The 17261-nt window shown below is 34.0% G+C and overlaps 2 protein-coding genes across 2 annotated transcripts; both read right to left on the bottom strand.

Annotated features, from left to right (window-relative positions):
* Positions 1 to 371: 371 nt before the first annotated feature.
* On the bottom strand, positions 372 to 4203 carry LOC124842342 (prohibitin-1, mitochondrial). The gene is made up of 6 exons (XM_047318803.2): positions 4046 to 4203; positions 3594 to 3778; positions 3243 to 3359; positions 1718 to 1888; positions 1155 to 1367; positions 372 to 774 (listed from the first exon to the last, which is right to left on the bottom strand). Exons 2-6 carry the CDS (start codon positions 3768 to 3770, stop codon positions 583 to 585), a joined length of 870 nt encoding a protein of 289 aa, XP_047174759.1. The 5' UTR covers positions 3771 to 3778; positions 4046 to 4203; the 3' UTR covers positions 372 to 582.
* Positions 4204 to 5083: 880 nt separating this feature from the next.
* Positions 5084 to 6079, bottom strand: LOC124842340 (fasciclin-like arabinogalactan protein 6). Its single transcript, XM_047318802.2, has one exon. It carries the CDS (start codon positions 5990 to 5992, stop codon positions 5252 to 5254), a length of 741 nt encoding a protein of 246 aa, XP_047174758.2. The 5' UTR covers positions 5993 to 6079; the 3' UTR covers positions 5084 to 5251.
* Between the last annotated feature and the right edge of the window lie 11182 nt (positions 6080 to 17261).

Raw genomic sequence — 17261 nt, 5'->3', positions numbered from 1 at the left:
CATTTTCTCCTTGCACCTTTGTTTTTTCCGGTTTCATAGTCTTTCTTTTATCTGTTCTCCATTCTTTCCATGATTTTTATTTCTTCCCTCAACAATCAAAACAGTTTATTACGGAAAACGAGCATGATTAACAGAAACATGCTTTCTGCAGTTCGCTCTGTAGCAGAGCTTATTATCTTTTACTGTCAAGTGTTAAAACTTATGGTAAAGATAAGGGTATAAGAACGAAATATTGACGATGTGATAAGGTATACCGTGTAATCAAATCTTCTAAGTCTTGGTTGGGCAGATATTGTCTAACAGGTAACAGTTATCAAGCCAAAAAGAAAATTACGATAACCAAACTTTGAAGGAAATTACAGGCAACAAAATAAAACCAAGATCAGAACTGTAACTGAAATTATTTCAGTACTGTAATGAGAAGCATTCGATAGGATCTCAATTAATCTTGTGTTTAAAAGGGTTACCATTGAGTTGTCAGATGAAGCCAACTATAGTCCAATTTGCTAAAAATATCAAGAAATGCACCCTGGAATTCATCTTTTATGAGCTAAACACAAGAAACAAAACATGCTATCTGACTCACTTTTTGCTTGGATCCAAAGTCATCTCCTGAAGATTCAACAACAGATCATCTGAGTTCAAGAAAACTTTGTTTGCCGCGTTTGATATGGTATGTGCAATCTCTCTAGCAGCTTCTATCTTCCTCAGTGTGATAAATGCTGGATTGTTGGCAATAGCTTGTCCAATCAGTTGGGCGCTCTTTGCTTCACCCTGTTCATTAAAGGTTCGTAACAAAAGTCAGGGATAACTGAATACTTACGAAGCAAAAAGTGGGTGGTCCAATAAGGACAACTGTCAATAGCAAACTATATACAATAAATTTAAACACACTTAAACTTGATAGGCAGATTTATGAACGGATCATTTGTTACCAAGACCTAATCCGAATAATGGCAGTATAGTTTACCCAGAATAAAATACATTTTCCATAATACACAGTCGCTCAATTGTTTCCTTGTGTATTTTTTTTTCCTTGGGGGATTGGATTACAGGAGTTACCTTGTATTAGAAATATAAAAAATTGAAGCAACTTCTTTTGAGCATGAAAACAATAACTGTATCCAATCTAAGCATTAATAACTTGTGATCACCTGAGCTCTAATTACAGCACTTCTTTTGTCTTGCTCCGCTTTTTCCACAACAAATTTAGCCCTCTCAGCTTCTTGTGCAGCCACCTGCTTAGCTTCAATTGCAGCAGTAAACTCCTTGCCAAAAGTCAAAGCAGTAATTGACACATCATCAAGGACAATGTTGAAGTTAGCTGCTCTCTCCGTCAGAATTTTCCGGATCTCCCGACTAACAACCTACAAAGATTAAGGTCGATCTGAATATTAAAGATTAAACACACTCTACTTGTGCTATAACTAAATATGTCAACTCGAATGAGAAAAAATTTAGTGACAAATAAAGAAATTAGGAAGGAAGTGACTCGTGTTAACAAATCATCCTAATATTTGATTTTAAAAACATAAACATTCTGCTATTAAGAAATGATAAAATGCCTTCTTCTTAATATGTTTCAATAGACAAATCATTAACATGTATCCATGGCAAAAAATAAATTCATATTTTTCCACCATGTCAGCAACTAGCAATCTCTATTAAATATATATTAGAGCTTTCATGCATCATATACACAAGGTTTGTGCCTTACCTCTCGCTGAGTAATTAGCTGGCTGGCATTGTATTGGGCAACCACAGCTTTCAAAGTTTCATGTATGATTGAAGGCAAAACCCTTTCGTTAAAATTCTCACCAAGGGTCCGATAAACTGTAGGTAATTGTTCAGGCAAAGGGCGAGTAAGAACTCGAAGTCCAATTTTCACCTGTATAACATGCATGTGCAATACAAGAAGAAAAGGTCAATATAGTATAGTTAAATATTTTAAAAACATAGTTATTGAAATTGGTTTCTTGAAAATCAAACCTATTTGATTAGCTATAAAGTGTTAAGTGAAACATCCAACATCCTATCATTCACAGAGGAGCTAAAATGGGGAGGGGAGAGAATAGACAAGGACAGTAGGAAAAAGGACATTATGCAGATAATGATGAAAATTGCATCACCACAAATACCTTCACCCATCAGAAACAAAGGCTAAGCCTGAAAAGGAAAATCGGGGGAATAGAGTATGGGATACCAACGAAGCATTACATAAGATATTTAGATTTCAAAGCCAATGCTCAAATGTCTACCATTTTCGAAATTCAGAAGTAAATGATTTTAAAACACCAAATGGGAGATTAAGAAAATCTGTTTTGCATCATTTCAGATGAGAAAGTGCCTATCAGGCTCTAAATCTGACATGAAAATGAGATAGACGTTTATCATCAGTCTCTCACTTTACACAGATGACTCTCATTTGTGATGACCAAGTTGTCCTTCATATTGGCTCAAATCAAGTATTCTATGATAATCAAATATATTTAGAATGATTGTCACTTCATCTGAAACAGGATTTTATTTTGAAACATTATTTCTCAATTTGTTAATTCCAATGATCAATTGGTAGATGTCTTTACCAAATCATTATGGGTCCTAAAATTGATTATATATCAAACAAGCTTTGCACATATGATTTATATGCTCCATCTTGAAAGAAAGTGTTAGATGTATTTTATATATGGCCTTGAGCCCATATCTGTGTAATGATATGGTACGCTATGTATTATGTGTTTGTGTAGTGATTCCATTTCTCTCTACAAGTCCCAATGCTAGGCCACTAGTTTAGAATGTATTCAACCAGCACTCATGTAAAACCTATTGCTTCCCCAATCTAGTATTGAAGTAGAATTTGGCATCCAAATTCCTATATAAAGTAGCATGTCTAGAAAAGTAAAATAAACAAATATGGATATACTTTTAACAGCCTGATAATAGTCGTTTCATGTCTGTGGCAATCATGTCAAAGGTCAAACATAATTGAACAAATCTCAGGTGATAATATTACAATATTAAATACAGTACGCTCCAGTTACAATAATGTATTTAACAGGACACGATGATGTCCATACATGAAAACTTCCACCATCAAAAAAGGAATTAAGGGTCAAAAGTAAGAAAGATACTCAAATGAATTTCATTCACAACAATATAATCTAAAATAGATCAGACTTCTTTTTGTGATACAAAAACCACAACTCTGCATCAACACACAAATCTTAGCAAAACGTATTTACCATCTGTAGATCACGACTCCCAGATGTACTCTCAACTAGATGGGGTCGAGCACGAACATCATAGATGACTGGCCTCTCAAACCAGGGTATTACAAAATGAGTCCCTTCGGGATAGACCTGCATATTAACCAACAAATCAATTTCATGACCAACACCAAAACTAAACTTAAACATTGCCAACACTTCAAGTGAGAAGGTAAATCACTCTTTTGAATAACATCAACCCAACAGCAGGAGTTCAACAATCATTTCCAGGCAACAAACTAACTATCACGAAGCACAACAATACAGTAAATAGCAAACCGTGACAATTTTCAATTTCATTTCATACAATTTGGGGAAAACAGTAACCTCGTCTTTGACACCAACTAGACGGTTGAAAACAATAGCTCGGTGCCCTCCTTCAACATTGTAGAGACTATTAGAAACCGCATACAAACCAATTCCACCAATAACCCCAAGCTTCAGCAGGGCGGAGGCCGCACCACCACTTGGTACATTTGGAATTTTCATGTTCTTCATATTCATCTTGTTACCTAATTCAACAGAAATGCAAATGCAAAGAATGTCAACAACAGTCGGGGATATCAGAGGAAAGGAAAGAGAACTGCTGGATCCAATATAAATGAGCTTAAAAACAAGAAAGGAAAGGGAAATTATTATCGAGAGAAAAATATTAATCAAATTATATGAAAAATCTTAACAATTGGGAGAAAAATAGAATTGAAAATCAAGTTCATCAAGAAAGAACTCTAGCTAGATTGTTCAACTACACTCTCCCGGAGAAATGGAAAACTGTATACCTTGGAATTCCGATGAACGTCGATGAAAGGGAAGGGTTTGCGGTAGTCGTGGGGTTTATGTAGGGTTTGTGTTTGGTTTAAACTTTTCGAACAAGAAAGCGAGACCAAAGGGTTCTGACGACGCAAGTGAGAGATGGAACCAATTGGCTTGGGCTTATTGGGCTGCCGATCGTATAAGCCCAATGAACAAAAATAATACTATTGCAACTAAGAGATATCCATGTGTTACCTTCCATATATTACAACAAATATTGATAATTAAAACAATTCAAATTAATGAATAAATTGTTTAAAATTAATATAAAAAGTTATAAGAAAATATATGGCCCAGACACATTATTTTAACTTTTAATAAAATATTATTTACTAATTTTTTAATTAAAACATATTCATTGAAGAGAAAGTCCTTAAAATGATAGAGACGTGTAATTGTAAAAAGGAAACACGTAGCGCAGCAAAAGAATTTACGAAATTGTTGTCTTTTATATTATACAACTATTTATACTTAGCCTCGCACATTCCTCTTGTGGCAAAACTAATTTAGTATTTGTTATTCCCTTTAAAATCTATCCGTGCTATACATACATCATCGAGAGAATAATAAGCTAAGTAATTAAAATCGATGTTTGTTTATTTGCTCGTAAATCAAGTGTGATTTCATATAAAAGTTGTAGGCATGCACGTGTTTGAGCGTGTGCGTGGTGAAAGAGAAAGGCATAAAGAAAGAGAGAAAACTTGTTTATTTCTTATCTTGTTTGATACAAAGCAAGAACGAAACTTATATCCGAAAGGGAGAAGTAACAGAAACAGGGAGAAACAGAATTAACAGAAAAACAGATCAGCGCTGGAGTGAAGAAGAATCAGAGTGTGGAAAATCCGCAGGATTTTTCGTGTTCAGACATGATTCAAAGCAATTCTTTAAAATAACATTTTAACATGATTAAACATTAATTACTTATAATCGTATTTAGATATTGATGAAAGAAAAAGGTTAGAATTGTTTTAAAAGGAAATGTCGTTATTTTGAGAGTGAAGAAGTATAAAAGAAGCATGAAATATACATAAGGAAAGAAAGAAACATTAAATACAAAGAATGAGGGTGAAACTCAATCAATCCCAACACAGTTTCTTTTGCCCGTAGAAGAGAAAAGAGACGGATTCAGAAAGAAAAGACGAAGAACACGACACATGCAGAGCGAAGTTTTCTCAAGACAGAACTCCCATGCAGAATAACCCAACTCCGAGGATAACTCCAAATCCCACATTCCTTCCTGCCGCACCATTCTCGTTCTGCGCGTTACCGGAGGGAGAAGGAGCGCCACCGGCCTTCCCAACGGTCGGAGTTTCAGAACTGCTTTTAGGAGACTTCGGAGACGGAGCCGCCGCGGGGGACTTCGCTCCGAAGAGCTCTTCCGGCAACAGCACCTTGTCCACCTGGTAAACCGCCAGAGGAAACTGCTGCCTGAGCGCGTTGTTGACCTGCGTTTCCACCACGCCGGTGGAGACGTTGACCTGGTTCCCTTGGCCTGTGAAGTTGAGCCCCCAGGAGCCTTCACTGCCGGAGGCTTGAGTTCTGACGGGGTTGCTGACGGTCAAGAGATCAGAGAGAGAGTAGTACTTGGGAGTGACATGGTAGAGAATGAGCTGCACTTTCTTCTCTTCACCGAGACCGTTGAGAGCCCCAGATTTGAGGTTCTGGAAAGCGTTGTCGGTGGGCGCGAAAAGAGTGAACCCTTGGGAGTTTGACTTGAGTTGACTCTGGATTTGGGTCAGTTGCTGCGACTGATTCAAAAGATGGATAAGGGTTGTGTATTGGCCACCCTTTTGGAGGATGGCAACGAGGTCCACCGCGCCGGAGGAAGGCGCCGGGGCTTGGGCTTGGGCTTGGGCCCGAAGAATTAAGCAGAATGAAGTGAAGAGAATGAGAGTGAGAGAGGCGAAGGCCATGTTGAGTAGATAGAAAGTGGTAAGAGAAGAGAAACTGTGTGGTGGTGTGTGGAGAATGGAAGGGTTTTTATTTGGTTTTGGCGTTGGTGTTTGGTTGTTGAGACTTTGTTGGCATGAGCTGGCTCGTGGCTTGCAAATCGCGATAAGAAATGGCTTAGTTGACAAATGAGAACCAGAAAATGCACAAAAAGTTAAAGGGAAGGTAGTAGGACATGGAGAACGATGTATGAAGGAGACACCTTGTGAATAATCGTCTCTTGTTGTTAGGAAAGAGAAACAATATTAAAGAATGAAAACGAAACTGATTCACGGAGATTAATTTTTCGTGCAGAGATCGAGTCAAACCTTATGCAGTAGTTTAGAAGCTTAGCTCTGATTTCTTGGATCACGCATGCTGTGTTAATTCCCACTCTGATTTTTCTTTTGGACTCAAAATTATAATAATTATAAATAATCATTCTTAATGATACGTGATAAAATATTTAGACAGGGGAGACACAATTTTAATTTTAAGTAGGACATGGAGAGACAGAGACGAACCGGTGAATAGAAGAATGGTCTATTTGTTATGAAAACGAAAGAATAGAATGAAAACGAAACGGCTCACATCAAATTTTACAATTAAGAAATGAAATTTAACGTGGCTGCAATTATGGGAATACGTGCCCAAGCGTCAAGTAGCTTAAATGAATTGCAATTTGAGATCAAGTCAAACCTAATTAATACAATCCCGAAAGTTTTTGTAAAAGGTGTAAAAACTTAATTTCTTTTTCGACCTACCTGTTTTGGCGTGCAGTTTTGGTTGATATTCAATTCATTTGGTGGATGTAGCAGCGAAGAAAAGAAGGTAGAAAACATAAATTATAAAAAAAAGTGAATTCCTGTGTATGGTTTATGTGTAAAGAACTGTTGATTGATGTGTAAATGGTGGAAATAATTGATGATCAAATGATTATGTGTGTATAATGGCTGTTGAAGAACATACATCGTATGGACAAGCAACAGTTGTAAAATAGTGTTTGGCAGGCTGGCATATGTAGACACAACACGTGGGACAACATTAAGCACTTAATAATCACTTTGAAGACATTATTATGGATCATTCAGTGAGTATCATTGTCAGAAATACGGTGATGAGAAATCTGATTAAGTTATGCAGTCACTTCAACCATTTTAATACCCCCATTTCTATCTCTCAATGTTGTTTTCTTGTATCCCATAGTCAATATTCTACATCTATTCACATTTCGGTACCACCACGACAATTCGTTCACATAATGAATATTGTCGCCAAATGTTGTCTATTCTTCTCGTTGATGAAGAAGCACAAGGCCAACTCCGTCGGAAACTGTTATACTGTTTTCTTTCTTTTTAAGAATTGTGTTCGTTAAGAATTGAGATAATGGATTTGCATTACAAACTTCATAAGCATCGTGGTTTATATAAATATGGTGTTAATTGTACTTTTACATTACAACACAGCTGGCTGTGGACCACGTTGGGAATTTCTTAGCAGCTTTTGCTATTAAATATGCTGAACTTTGGGTTTTGTAGCATGGACTTAACTTAGCTTGAAGAACTTTGGAATAATAATTCCGGAATCTGATTGTCAGCTTGATTAACTAACATGTTCTTCTACTCACTACACTGCTCATTTTGGTTGATTATAATCAAACGTGAAAGATTAATTTTTAAATCGATAGATTATTTTTCCAATTTCTTTGAAGATATGTTAATTCAATTATTTTATACTTGAATTGACGAATTATAACCGTTAAGAGATGTAAATGTGAAGTTATCTCCGTCATTGGGATAAGCAAAGCAAGAATTGAAAACTATGAAGCTCCAACACGGTTTGGAGTTCCCATTTCTCCGTCTCCGGATATGGATACAGTGTTGGGGCCTTTCCGTACACTCCCAAGCCCATATTCCTGTACCTCCATATTTTGAATTAACAAGTGACATTTGTTCTCTTCACCATCACCGAAAATTCCCTCCACCATCTCATACTTGCTCTAAAACAGATGTCATCCGTTCTATTTTACCTTCAACTCGTTTATATATTTTATATTTTGGTTTATTATTTTTATTTAAAAAAAAAATCTTCAATGGATGTGGCACATCCGGATGTTTAGATGTGCCACATCTGTTTTAATAAATTTTTTAAAAATATTTTGATTATTATTTAAATAATAATACATAAATTAAATTAATAATTATTATTTTATTAAATAAAATAAAGTTAATTTATAAATAATTAAATAATGATTTTAAAAAAATTAAATAATATTTATATATTAATTTAAAATATAATAAATTAAAAAAAATACTAAAATAATAAAAACTATAACGGATGTCGCGATCCGGATGTGGCATATCCGTTTTAATAAATGGTTAAAAAGTATTTTGATTATTATTTAAATAATAATACATAAATTAAATTAATTATTATTATTTTATTAAATTAAATTAAATTAATTTATAAATAATTATTTAATAATTTTAAAAAAATTAAATAATATTTATATATTAATTTAAAATACAATAAATTAAAATACTAAAAACTAAAAGAAAAAAGAAAAAAACTCAACGGATGTGGCACATCTATTAACGGATGTCGCACATCTCATGTCGACATCCGTTTAAGGAAAGAGGTGGGGTGTAGGATATTTTAAAATATAAAGGATAGTTTTAGAATTTAAAAAAAATTTGGTGGTGCAGGAAGCAATGTGGGATGGTGTAGGGAGTAACCCTCTTAATAACTTAAGATAGGATAAAAACAAAACACATTTTTCTCTTTCCAATATAATTAACCTAATGTCGCACTCACCTTCATTTACTCTTGTTTGATTTTTTTTTTAACTTAAAGTCTCTCTCAACTAAATAAAATAAAATTAAAACATATTTGATGTTATGTTTCTAAATGCATAATTTGGTTAAATCACGTTTTACAATATAATAATTTAAGACTTATTGATATACTTAAAGAGTAAAGGTAACAAAATATTGAATGGATTCAACATAGTAAGTAAACATTAACTTATGTTTACAATCCATGACATTTTCTCATGCTTCCATAATGACATTTCATGTCTCAATAGAATTAACTAACATTTTGCACTTGACTTTCATATTTTTATGAATGTGAAACTACATAGGATATGATAATAAGGAATACAATGTTAATGACATTCATCAGGTGTTTGTCATTAAGAATGACTTGTGGACTGTTCTCATATGTTAATAATCTTCTAAATCTTTCCAAAGTCTAAGTGAAATTATTTTCTCTTTCAACAAGGATGTGTTCAAAAGAGGTCACTTACCACTAGTGTTGTCAAAATGGGCCACCTGACTTAACCCGGCTCGACCCACTTAGTCACTTAGTGAGCCAACTCAATCTGACTCACTTATTAGCGAGACGATAAAATTTAAACATGACCTAGTCCATCATAGTTTGGTGGGTTAAATGAGTTGACTCATTAGCTCACTTTACAAGCTCTTTTTTTCAATTAAAAAAATAACAACTTCTTTAATTAAAATCTAAATAAAGGATAAGGGTTTTAAATTATATTTATGATCAATCAAATATAAGATTTCATTTACATCAAGATATCACAAAATCTCCTTAACAAAATTTTTATCGGCTTCTTAGCGATTCAAATTTGTTTCTTTATAAAAATTGACTTAGTAAGTATATTTGTGGATTTTTTATGTTGTATAATTATTCCATACAAAAATAATGTCTCGCAAGCATCCGTTTCAATATTTTGTAAAATGACTAGCCTAACAAAAAGTACTTATTAAAAAATTAGGTGGGTTGGCTTGCCAACCCAGCTCACCACGGGTCAACCCGGGTGGGTCGGGTTCTTAGTGAGTCGGGTTCAAAATTGGTCTGTATCGAAATTTCAAATTTTTTTCAACCCAACTCGATCCAAAATCGTGTGGGCTAGGTTGGCTCACAAGTTCCAAAATATTTTGATAGCACTACTTACCATCTCAAATTCGTCGACATATCTACTGCAATGGATGTATTTATCACAATTCAACATCATCATCAATTGTTACAATTCAGTTCTTGACCCTCTCAATCAATTATCTTTTGTAAGTGTAACTTGCATTATAAATTTGCCTAATTGTTGTCACATTACAATAATTATTTTCTTTCAGAGTCAATAAAATATTTGTAGGCTTCACTTAACTCTTAGTCAAATCAATAAACAATGACTATTCAATGGGATTTAACCTCGTAACAAAGGTTGACAACTAAACTTTGTGTCAAATCATGATATCCGTATATAACCTTCAATACACACCATTCTCCCTTAGAATTTGGCTTGCCCTTCAATTTAAAAGTGCACTTGCATTTTCTTGTGTCGTATATACTCATTTAAACATCAGGTTGTATTTGTTATACTTTTCACCTCTTTCACATCATTACAACACAAACGTCTTTCTCCCAAGTTGGTCAATAGCTTTATCAGATCTTATAGTTACGACAACAAACCTAAGATCAAAAGCAATCTATCAAACACATTCAAAGTATGTAGAAAAAATATGATCAATTATAAAATTATTTGTATAATTTTCCTTGCACATTTCATTGATGAAAGAAGATAAATCTAATAAAATGTTAGAATTTACTTGTAAATCCATCAAATTAAAAAGATAGTCTTCCATCTTATAATATCATGACATCATTATCATTGAATACCTCACTTCTTTAAGAATAATACGCTTCTCCCCACACCTCCAATCGTTATCCATGCACCTCAAAGTGGATCATTCCGCCCTTAAGTAAAAATGTTAAAAAAATATGTAAGTAATAATTATTGCTTATCAAATCACATTTATTTATACATGTATATTTAGTGTCATGCCTGCACCCATAAGTTCACGACTTCATCATTATTTTTTTCTGGTTGTCGTCTCTATGCTTCATCATTCTTCTTGTGTTGTCATTCTCATGGTCGTGGTTTTCATTGCTATGTGGTGGTGAGTTTTGCGTTGCTTTTTTCACTAGCCTTGCTCATTCACTTTCATCTTCTTCTTCATTTCATCTCATCCAAGTATAAGCACTTTTGTTTGAGATGCATTGTACATTATGTAAAATGAGATGTGATGTAATTCTCTTAATGAAATAAAAGGGTAAATCTTTAAAATTCACTCACCTTCTCTCTTTTCTTTCATTTTTCTATTTTCTTTCTTCCTATATCTTTGTTTTCTACTCTTAAAATTTTCCTTTCAGTTCCAAAGTTTCCTAGAACTTATGTAATTCCTGTGAGTAAATTTTCTTGGTTTTACACTGATAATTGCATGTTGACATCAATAACTTTTCATAAATAAATTCCAATTGCATTGGTGATAGTGAATTTCAGTCCACTGTTTCTGTGAAATTTAATGAAATACAATAACACACGTATCCATCAACACAGGATGATCTTCAAAAGAGAAGATTTGAAACTATTGATGGTTGATTCCAGCATCTAAAGATTGGTTTCACGAATTTTTTTTTACATTGAGATAAAACTAAAATGAAATCATAATAAGTTGAATGTGTAATGATGTGTAACCATATTATGAGAAATTTATTTAGAGATAACACCGAAAGGAATTGTCTCTTAAGTACCAATCTTACTCTATATTTTTTGACACCTCTTCAGCTGGACAAAACTAGGATAAGGTATTGATTTCATAAGGTAAACTTTGCATATCCAAGCATATTAGTTTAACCATGATAGAGTTGTCATTTATTGGATTTACAATCTGTCCACTAATTCCCCAAACGTATGTATGTGCTGCTGTAGAAAAAGTTTGATTATTCACCGTGGCAATAACCACATTAATAATTATTTCTTTAGTTTAAGAAAAGGATAAATACGTCTTTAACACCTAAGAGCTGCCTATGGAAGGAGAACTACTGCAACTACAACAGTTTGATTGGAAAAGTGAGAAGCAGAGCCTGACACCTGAGAGGGCAGTGTTGCTCCAACCCTCTGCAGAAGCAGATTGGTGCAGTCAGGGAGTTATTGCAAGGAGTGGTTGAGAGCATAAGGATAAAACTGATAAGCTCTTTCATTTCTTTTCACTACTAAGAAAATAACGTATAACGTCACGCGTTTAACGTCCAACCACTGAATAACCAACGTTAAAAATAATCGGTGGCATTTTTGTAAATAAATGCAATTATTAAACGTCGTTAGAATTGTAATTCGACGTAAAAGGATATAAAACGTCGAATGCCCCAGTGTTAGACGTTAAAAGGTTAGTGAATTCAATAAAAATTTAAGAGGGAGATTGAAAATTCATTCACTTTATCTTAGCACGCGAGACCCTCTTCTCTTCTCAAACTTTTCTCGAACGAAGTTTGACGACTATCACATGTAATATTTGTTTCATTTGATACAAATGCATTTTATGTATGATTTTCGTTTGTTTTGATCGATTACTTTCGTGTTTTTGTTCTTCATAAGTGCATTCTCTTTCTCTGTCACCGGTGACGACACTTTATTCCGACAACCCATCTTTTGAAGGTTAGTTTTCGTTTTCGTTTTGAAGAACTTATTTGTTGATTTTTTTGTTGAACTTGTTTGTTGTTGTTTGGTTAAACTTGTTTGTTGTTGTTGTTTGATTGAACTTGTTTTTTGTTGGTTATTGTTACTTGTTATTGATACTACGTTCATAGTTCTTGCTTTATAAAATACCAAAAACTGAAATTTGTTATTTCTGCTTTTCAGGTCTCGTAGAGTTGTAAAAAATTATCACAATTAATTTAAAAAACAAAAAACATGATTAACATCGTATATTAACAAAATTCGACATTAAGTTAACGTCGTATATTGAAAAAATTCGACGTTAAGTTAACGTCGTATATTGACAAAATTCGATGTTAATTTAACGTTGAATTTTTTAAATTCGACGTCAATTTAACCTCTCCTGATATGACGTCGTTCGCGAATGCGCCGTTAAAAGCCCAAAATATTCGACGTTGTACGTGATTTTTGTACTAGTGTTTCTTTTGCATAGTTTTAGATATTTTCTAGTAGATAGAGTAGTTATAGATAGCATAGTAAATAATAGAGTATAAAATATGCTATTTTTCATAAAGCTAAAAATAATCAATTTTGACTTGTGACCAATTTGAAATTTTCTTTTTCTTGTAGCTTTGTAGATTTAGTTTAGTTTTTCTTTTCCAGTTTTGTTCATGTATATTTTTGTGTTACATTGTGTTCAATTCTTTAGTTCTATTTTGTACATACTTCTGGTTCAATTTGTGTTCTATTTGAATTATGTTTGTGTACATATTTGTTGTTGTCTGATGTGTATATATGTTTTGTGTTGTTAGAAAATCTTACACACTCACACATTGAGGTCAATGTGCCTCTTAAGTGTGGGGGTGAGAAGGTATAGATTCAATTTTTTTTGTTTTTCCTTTGATATACCTATGCTAATATGTGTTTTTGTAGTAAAAATTATGGGTATTTTTTTTTTTGAGTTGATTTTCTTTTTAGTTTAAGACTAATTGAGTTTGTAAATATTGAGCTTTAGTTGTAAATAGTCATTCTTAATTTTGGTTTGTAAATACCTAATTGTTGTTGCTTTTAGGATTCCTTAGATAGTTTCTAAGATGCTTTAATTCTTTCAAATTGTTTTTGTAAATAGAATTAACTATAGGTTTCTTTTATTTTTCTAATTTTGCTTCCCTGTTTTAGATTTACACGTTATGTTTTAGTCTTTGGGTTCTATTTTAGTTTTTAGAAAAAGCTTCTTAGGTTTTCTTTCATTGCTACTGTTAGGATTTTTTTGAGGCTATCTTTCTATTAAATTTGAATCTGTTTTAGTTTGGTAGGTTCTTTTTAGGTTGCATTCTATTCTGTCTTAGCTTTGTGTAGGTTGTAAATAGCTTTGGGTCATATTGTTAGATATTTATAGGTTCTTTTTGTGTTCTATTTCATTTTTTTCTCAATTCTTTGCTGATTTTATGCATTTCACAGTTTCATTTCTTTTAGTTAGAACTATTAATGTAGTTTTCTGCTTTAGATTCAAGTAGAAGTAGTCTTAGCATTATTTTTGCATCTGAGAGATCAGTCCAATAAAAGCAACTTTTGCATAAAAGAGGGTAGCAAGTCAGTTTTGGCAAATATCTTAACCTAGAGAGATTTTGGGTCCAATTTTTGTCTTTCTTGTGTGATTTTATGCATGTTTAACTTTAATTCTGATTTTGCATTGATTCTCTAGGATAAGCTTGCTCTTGGTAGAATTTAGACATGATTTAGGCATTCTTTCTTTTCATCCATAGCCTTTTAGCTTAACCAATTCAATTTCATCCATCATACCTTTCTTTTGAGCCTTAGCCTATTTTTTTTTTATTTCCATTCATTACAAGCCCTTTTTACCCCATCATTAATCAACCTTTAGAGACTTATGAGAAATAGGGAGAGTTGGAACTTGCTGAGAGCAAAAGAGAAAAGAAAGGCCAAGAAAAAGAAAATGGAAAAGAAAAATGAGTTGTTGGTTGTGTGCAAAAGAAAAGAACAAGTCTGAAAAAATGCAAAAGAAATTAAAGGAAATGAAAAAAATGAAACCTGACAGTGTGTAAAAACCAGAGAAAAAGAAAAAAATTGGATTGGCCAAAGTTAGACAAAGAGTGCACTGAGTTCTAGGTTCCTTACTCTTCTTCACAGTTTCTCTACTTCCATTTAGCCTTGTGTTTTCTGACCTTTCATACCATTTACATTACAAGTCATTAAGACCTTTTGATCTAGATGAAACCATGAGCTGAGCACTATCACTTAGAGTCTTTTCAAAGTTAAGAATGGAGGTTGACATGACATGAGTGAGTGAAACAGGATAGCCTTAAACACTTGAGTGAAAATGAGTGCAAACACTTGTTCATGTGAGGCTGAAACTAACTTCTATTTTTCTGATTGTGTTCATTGCTGAAAATGGTTGAATTTGGTTGTTTATCACCTGCTGGATTGTTGATACTGAGATTTAAAGCTGAGAAATATTGTTATGTAGTTCTGACTGAATGAAATGGTTGGGAAATGATTAATTGGCAAGATTGAATGTGCTGTGAATAGGTCCCGTGTTTCTGAGTTTTGTTTTGAGTCTTATCTCTTTAGTTTGAGTCTTTGTTTTCCTTTTTCATTTTAGTTTTCCCTGTCCAAGAGGGCAGTTCCTTAAGTGTGGGGGGTGTTAACTCTCTATTTTTTTCCCATTTTTATGTGTTTAGAAATCAGTTTTAGTTCATCTTTGTTCTTAATTGTATAGAATTAGATTAGTTTTAGTTTTTTCTATTAAATCTTAGGTTTTGTGAATTTGTAGTTAAAATTAGGTTTCTAGGAGTAATTTTTAGTGTTTGTAAATAATTAGGATATTAATATCTTTTTAAGAAAATCTTTTGATAAAAATTCTCTCTTTTTACTTGTTAAATTTCCTTTACCTTCTTTAATTTTTGTACTGATTTTTCTTTGTTGCAGAAATTCTGGCTGAATGAATTAAACTTGGGCCCTTACTGCTGCCACACTTGGGCCGCTATTGCTGAAATGATTCGGACCGCCACTGCTGAAATGAAATTGGGTTGGCTTGGTTTCTGGGCCTGCAATTAATGAAGTGAGCGTTTTGGTGGCTGAAGAGCTTTGCAGGGTCATCGGCTCGAGCATCTCATTAGGCAGAGAGAACTCTATGCTAGGGTTCCTTTCCTGAACCGAAAGAGAGAGAACATAGCTTGTGCCACTTGCCCAAGAGGATGACCGGAGACACGTGCAGAATCAAAACCTGTAAAGATGTTGAAGATGATTAGAGGGCCTGGAATAAAAGCTTGAAGCAAAGTGAAGAGGGTCGTTAGATAAAAAAGAAGTGTTTTTCCCATTCCTTTTTCCCTTTTTCTTTCCTTCTATATCCTACCCTATAAAAGAGGGTTGTAAATAGATTTCTGGGTAACGCAGAGGGTGACAGACTCCACAAGCGAGTGATTGTAATGGTGGAGGGTGACAGACTCCACAAGCGAGTGATTGTGATGGTGGAGGGTAACAGACTCCACCCGCGAGAGTTCTTTGTGAGAGATGATTCGAGAGAGTGAGTGGAGAGTGACATACTCCACGAGAGCAGTGGGTGACAGACGTTGCACGCATAGGGTTAGGGTTCGATTCAGTTCTTCGATTTCTTCATTAGCTTAGGCTTATTGCTTTTCATAGAATAGATTTTTGACGCTCTTGGATTGGTGATCGAGACTCACGGTGGTGACAGCCTGTGAGCATCTCGACTTTGCTTTTACAGTAGTAATCTCTTGTAATTTTCATTTTACATGTAATGCAATTTCAAGTTCTGTTGATTTTCCTTTCGCGATTACATTTTCTGCTTTCGTGATTCCTTTATGATGCTTAGTTGATTCTAGAATTATTTTCTATTGTTGATTTACTTTCTTTGCAATTTAAGATTTTGCACTATGATTCCATGTTCTGTTATTAAATTTTGGTTTTGATACTCTGATATTTCACTGTAACTTTCATTGTTAGATTCTATGCTTTTGGTTTTAGGTTTTTGATTTCTTTCTTGATTTGAATTTCAATTTCTCTATTTTAACTCAAGTCCTGCTTCTGTGTACATTTCAATTTTACGGATTCTTTACTATTTGTTCAAGTTGGTTAGCATTTAGGATTTTAATTACAATTTTCATGTTAGGTATAGAAGTTAGGTTATATTTCTGTTTTAGGTAATTAGACTCCTATTTGCTTTTCTTTTCATTTCATTTTCTTTCTTCTTTTAAACAGTTTACTGATTTTACATTCTCTTTTCCTTTTAAATTTTAGTTCCATTCATATTAATTGTCCCCACCTAGTTTAGATAGTTATAGTTAGTAAATAATATAAGATTTTAACTCTACATTCTAAAACTTAATTGTACCGAGTCCTAGGATTGATATTTTGGTCATCCCTATGCTACATTAGTGGGAACCAATTTTGTTCTGCTTTAGGCGGCTAAAAAGCAGTTAAACAATGACCTAGGAGGGCGGGGTGACCAGCCTGGGAGGACGACTTAGGAGGACGGCCTGAGAGGATGACCTGGGAGGACGACCTGGATGGATGGCCTAGGTGGTGCTTGGTACCAAGACAGACCGTACGGTACACGCCGGTGTGGTGGACCGTACGGTACGCAAGCCCCCTAAGCTTGAGCATGATGTTATTTTGCGAAGGAGTTTTGTACATGGCCTTGCTGCTAAGGACGGATTCTCCGGTTGGCTTTTGTCTTTATGTCCTCTTTTTTCGTT

The sequence above is a fragment of the Vigna umbellata genome, chromosome 6, assembly GCF_029865625.1.
Source record: "Vigna umbellata cultivar VRB3 chromosome 6, Vumbellata_1.0, whole genome shotgun sequence".
In the NCBI taxonomy this organism is placed as follows: domain Eukaryota; kingdom Viridiplantae; phylum Streptophyta; class Magnoliopsida; order Fabales; family Fabaceae; genus Vigna; species Vigna umbellata.
The sequence above is the reverse complement of the archived record's forward strand: the minus strand, read 5'-3'. Positions and strand labels throughout refer to the sequence as shown.

What these genes read in the sequence shown, in the direction of transcription:
- LOC124842342 (XM_047318803.2), bottom strand. Translation starts at nt 3,770, where the DNA reads ATGAATATGAAGAACATGAAAATTCCAAATGTACCAAGTGGTGGTGCG. An exon ending in GGAGTCGTGATCTACAGATG is followed by an intron (nt 1,889 to 3,242) that starts GTAAATACGTTT and finishes CATGTTATACAG; the next exon opens with GTGAAAATTGGACTTCGAGT. An exon ending in AGCTAATTACTCAGCGAGAG is followed by an intron (nt 1,368 to 1,717) that starts GTAAGGCACAAA and finishes TAATCTTTGTAG; the next exon opens with GTTGTTAGTCGGGAGATCCG.
- LOC124842340 (XM_047318802.2), bottom strand. Translation starts at nt 5,992, where the DNA reads ATGGCCTTCGCCTCTCTCACTCTCATTCTCTTCACTTCATTCTGCTTA.